This window comes from Sinocyclocheilus anshuiensis, unplaced genomic scaffold, assembly GCF_001515605.1.
Source record: "Sinocyclocheilus anshuiensis isolate Anshui unplaced genomic scaffold, SAMN03320099.WGS_v1.1 scaffold778, whole genome shotgun sequence".
Taxonomy (NCBI): domain Eukaryota; kingdom Metazoa; phylum Chordata; class Actinopteri; order Cypriniformes; family Cyprinidae; genus Sinocyclocheilus; species Sinocyclocheilus anshuiensis.
This window is the reverse complement of record NW_015544177.1, coordinates 966290-971438: the sequence shown is the minus strand read 5'-3', so window position 1 is coordinate 971438 and position 5149 is coordinate 966290. Positions and strand designations below refer to the sequence as shown.

At 34.9% G+C, this 5149-nt stretch overlaps 1 protein-coding gene across 1 annotated transcript in view; it reads right to left on the bottom strand.

Moving 5' to 3' along the window:
* LOC107696234 (formin-binding protein 4-like) overlaps positions 1 to 2531 on the bottom strand; it is a 16543-nt gene extending 14012 nt beyond the window's left edge. Inside the window, exons 1-6 of the mRNA XM_016496492.1 lie at positions 2332 to 2531; positions 1669 to 1765; positions 1300 to 1399; positions 866 to 1192; positions 312 to 516; positions 111 to 202 (exon numbers count right to left, since the gene is read on the bottom strand). Coding sequence (XP_016351978.1) covers positions 111 to 202; positions 312 to 516; positions 866 to 1192; positions 1300 to 1399; positions 1669 to 1765; positions 2332 to 2452 — 942 coding nt within the window. The 5' untranslated portion in view covers positions 2453 to 2531. The remainder of the gene's footprint in view (positions 1 to 110; positions 203 to 311; positions 517 to 865; positions 1193 to 1299; positions 1400 to 1668; positions 1766 to 2331) is intronic.
* Positions 2532 to 5149: the final 2618 nt, after the last annotated feature.

The window sequence follows — 5149 nt, the reverse complement described above, 5'->3', positions numbered from 1 at the left end:
ATATATATATATAGTGAGCACTAGATCAGTACAAAAGCAATAAAAGCAGAAGTGTGTATTAAAGAAAAAATGGTTGATTTTTTATTACATTGACAATTCATTTCAATTACCTTGAGGTCCTCTTCTTCCTTTTGAAGAGCTTTGGATACAGACTTCTCCTTTTCATCTTCCTCTCCTAACTTCTCAGCAGTTTTGGAATGTGCTTGAAACACAAAATGTTCAATAAGTCATTAATTCCTGATGCACAAAACCTCATTTCTGTCAAATTAATTACATTTCTAAGCACTTATGTTATCACTGCCAATCTTTACCATTGTCTGAGTGCTCTGGAGTGGCCCATCCCGCCTTGTCTGAGCCCCGGCTGCTCGAGTCAGGACTTGGCGCACGGTGGAAAGACGTCTTCCATTTGTTCTTCTTCAAAAGTAAATTACTTTTTGGCCCATCCTGACTTGCTTCGGAACAGGGGCTCGAACCACCGGCACTGCCGTCACCTTCCTCCAAGGCACGAAGCTCAGCCTGCAGACCAACAATCACTTTCAATACCACCATTTCACAAAAGAAACGGTATATAACTTTAAAGAAAGATCCATTCATTTACAATACTTGCTTAATTAGGCATGAAATGAGACTAAGATGATGACTGCATAAACATATATATATATATATAGTTTCATTTTAACTTGGAAGTTACGATGTTTCAAATGAAGAAATATTATTGAACTGTAATGTATATATTATAATTATAATATAGACATATTGTTATAATATAATACATAATCATATATATATATATATATATATATATATATATATGAAATATTACTATAATATAGACTAATGAGTTATTTCTAATGTAGCAACTCACTTTTTTCCTCTCTAGTGCTAGTTCTAGTTCCATGGTGTCCTCTTCTGCCTCCTCCTCCCTGTCAGAAGACTCTGCGGAGTGGTTCCTGCTGCGCTGGTTACTCTGGCTGTCCGTATCTCGGAGAGCTGGGGAGTCCAAAGATGGAGTGCCTTCGCCTTCTAGTTCCTGGGCCGCTTCTACAGTCTCCTCCATTGCCAGCACCTTCTTTCTCCACTTCTCCTCTGCCTCCTTAACTTCTTCTGGGATAAGAGGAGCTAGGAGAGTAGCTGCAACCCCTCTCCTCTCTTCTTCCTCACTGGTCAAAGCCACGACACTCTCAATTACTTCCTGTGTGGATAAAGGATGCAGAATTTTACTAATGACTAAAGAAGTTAATTCCAAGTAGTTTTCCCAACTCATGCAGTTAAGGGCGAAGTCATACAAAAAATTCTTGCCTTCTTTTTGGTTTCGTTTTTAGATGCAGGAGCAGCTGCAACAGACTGCTGCTCAGTATAACCACTATGATTTGCCACACCATTGCCATTTACAGACGAACTGTGGAAAATAACAGAGACACACAAATATATAAAATTCATTAATATACATTATAAATTATAATATAGCAGAATGTGTTCATATTAATACAATTAGGGATGTAACGATTAACCGCGAGCAGGTTGAGAATCGATTCAAATATGTGACGATTCAAATCGGTTGAGATGCTAAGTCTCAGATATGTATATATATATACACACACACACACAGAGAGACTCATTTATTTTAAATGTTATTCATTACGTATATACAGTATATATTAGGTAGTGCTAACAATCAGGTATAACTTACGTGTGGCCTTCACAGCTGGTGTCTTCATTACTACATTAACTTCTCTCTGACCATCCGTGTTACCCTCAGGTTCGTCTACAAAACGAAACAGACAGTTTGTAACGTTTTTAAAACATTTATAACAAAGTTATCCTTGCTGTTCCGGTGCGGGTGAATTAGCATGTTTAGCTAACGCTTTGTCTGAAGCCCAGTGAAGCCGCGCTGCTATCTCCAAATTGTGGTTATACATGACTTAAATAACAAACACGTCTCTTTAATATATCAAAGTAAGCCATTACGGATGATTTTATGTTGTTTATGTCATAACCAGTTTGACAAGCTATATCAGCACGCACATTTTTCGGTTAATCTGTAAGTTACCGGTGGCTAACGCTAAACTTGACAAACGGCGCTTCAAAAGATATTAACTGAACCACACAGTCTGTATCGGTTTATTAAAACGCGTTAATTTATAACAAAAACGGTATAAATGTAATATTTTTATTATGATTAGCCAAATATCACAGCTGACTAGCAAATTTACTAAGCAAACTCGTTTTCCACTCGCTGTAGAAGCGCGTTTCTCTTAAAATGGTTCGTCTTGCTCTTGCTCCATCTTTTGTGCATCTGATTCTACCGATGCGTTTGTCTCTCTCGCCCACCTTCGGATCCCGAGCCGACACCGTCCTCTCTGGCTGCTCCTGTAGCGCTGCGGGTCGGTCCCGGCGGTGAAAGCTGTAATATGGTTCTCCTGCCGGTGCCTGTGCGAGTCTTCTTCCCCATCGTGGCTGTTAATATCGGAGCTCCGCTCTCAATCACAGCCCTGCGTCAAACTGATCGCTCCTTGCTTTCCAAATGGCTGATTGACTTCTTTTCCTTCAAAATAAAAGTTCTTACGTAACGTCAGCGCTCCGTCTTTCTTCAAAACAAATGTTGTAACAGTGGGATAACAGTGAAAATGTATTTAATCCTAAGATCTTTGCTTGTATCTTATTGTATACCTATGATGTATTTAAAGGAAAATAAGGACTTGAAAAAGTATTTAAATTATTATTATTATTATTATTGTTGTTGTTGTTATACATCAGTGGTTTGATATGGTCTTTTAAATTCTTTAAAATGATTTTTATACTATACCCTAAAACTATTATTTTCTTAATAATAATAATTTATAAAACTTGTCTTTGATTTTAATTTTTCCACATATTATTGTTATTATTATTATATATTTCAGCGGTTTGATTTGGTCTTTTATATTTTTTAAATATCATTGTTTTATACTATTATTATTTTGTTTATAATAATAATAATATAGTTTGTTGGATACATTGAAATTATTTTCACGTATGTACATTTACTATTACTCAGAGGCGGACAGTAACTAAGTGCATTTACTTGAGTATTGTACTTAAGTACACTTTTTGAGTATCTGTACTTTACTTGAGTATTATTTTTTCTGGGAACTTATGACTTTAACTTCACTACATTTGAAAGTCAAATATTGTACATTTCACTCCACTACATTTCAATGAAGGTCCTCCAAGTAGAAAGTCGTTACTATGTAGCAGCTTTGAAAGTCAGTATGTGGTTTTTTTCTTCTCTACAATGTGACTTTCTTTTTTTCAGACAGTTGATCAGTAATCACTCTTGTAGGGCTACATGAAGTGATTTCCCAGCATTTTTTGGACACTGACCAGTTGCAAATATAATATTTATTTACAGCAATTCAATAATAAGTTAATATTGTGGTATATATTAGACACAATATTGTCTGATTTTGCTAAATTGTGTACGTGAAAATATTACCTATAAAGCCACAGAAGAACTGTTGTGCGTCAATAGGTGTTGGACTTGAAGCAGCACTGCATAGACTGTTCTGTGTGTGACATCAAAGTACCGTGAGAGCGATTAGACAGCATTTTTAAATGTTTGTTTTGATGTCAAATAAGTCTTGCTGTTTTGCTTTTTTGTTAAAGCAGTGTTGCTGTTGTAAAGTTGTACAGCTACAGTTGTGTTGCTGGGTTTTAAAGCAGGTTTGTTTTTTTTTTTTCTTCCTTATCACTCTGTATTTACAGGATTTCACTGTCCACTCTGTTCAAATGTGGATGAATGGCTACACATAGATGTGTGCACACACTGTCAGAGCTGTGTGAGATCACTACCATCCTGATTTTGTGGGGGTGGGTAGGGGTGTTACATTTTTTTTTTTTCCCATAGGTTTTTAACATTCTAAAAGCTCTTTATTCCAAATATACTACAAGCTATTCAGTGTATTCAGCAGGTGTAATGTATTCTAAGTTGCTTCAGAAGTATTGCAAGTACTAGTAAGTACAACAATAAAACAGTGCATTGACATAAAAAAGGAAATTTACTTTTGGTACTTAAGTACTTTTAAAAGCAAGTACTTCTGTACTTTTACTTAAGTAAATATATGTCTTTACAACTTTTAATTGTAATGGAGTAATATTTGACCGGCAGTATCTGTACTTTTACTCAAGTAATGGAGTTGAGTACTTTGTCCGCCTCTGCGTATTAATTCATGTTTTATGTTGCACTTAAACTATTAAGTGCAGCTTGTGTATTTGCAAGGTTTATATGCTAGCAAAATGTACATAATTTCAAGCAAAATTTGACATCCTCTGTTGACTTGTTCACACATTTTGAACCTGTGAATCCAGTGAACAGAGTCCTGCAGGACTTCATATTACAAAGCAGGAGCGCTAGAGTATGATTAAAACCTATTAAGAGTCTTACATCAAAATGGAGACCCAAATCTGTTACAGGACATCTGCATTATTTATGAACAGGGGCACATTGTTAGAATTTCACCATTTATCACTGACACGGCCAACCTCACTGAACAGATTCACTGAACGGACATGGAAAATGTATAAATCTGAATGAATTACCAAATCCCTGACTGAGATCTGAAATTACTTTCTACAGAAAAGTTTTATGCTGCGATTTTGTGAAAACAAAATGACAGTCCTAAAATGTGTCTTTTTTGAAGCGATCTTTCCAATACTATGGAGTACCATAAATAACATCACAACAAAGAAAGAAAGCACTTTGGCTTACTTCATATCAAGAAAATTGGTTCCCTTTAATTACATAAGCATCTGTGTTAAAAATAGGCAGAAAAAAATGATGTGTAAATTACTATAAATATTTCATATTTTAATTCTTAAATATAAATATTGTAATTCTAATATCTAATATATGTTCTAATTGTTTATTCTGAATATCATTAATTATATTATTGAAATATTTAATTTAAAATAATTTCTATTCTACTTCAAAAATCTACTATAAAACAATAAACTATATATGTGACCCTGGACCACAAAACCAGTCTTAAGTCACTGGGGTATATTTTTAGCAATAGCCAAAAAAACATTGTATGGGTCAAAATTATTAAAGGGTTAGTTCACCCAAAAATGAAAATTCTGTCATTAATTACTCACCCTCGTGTTGTTCGAA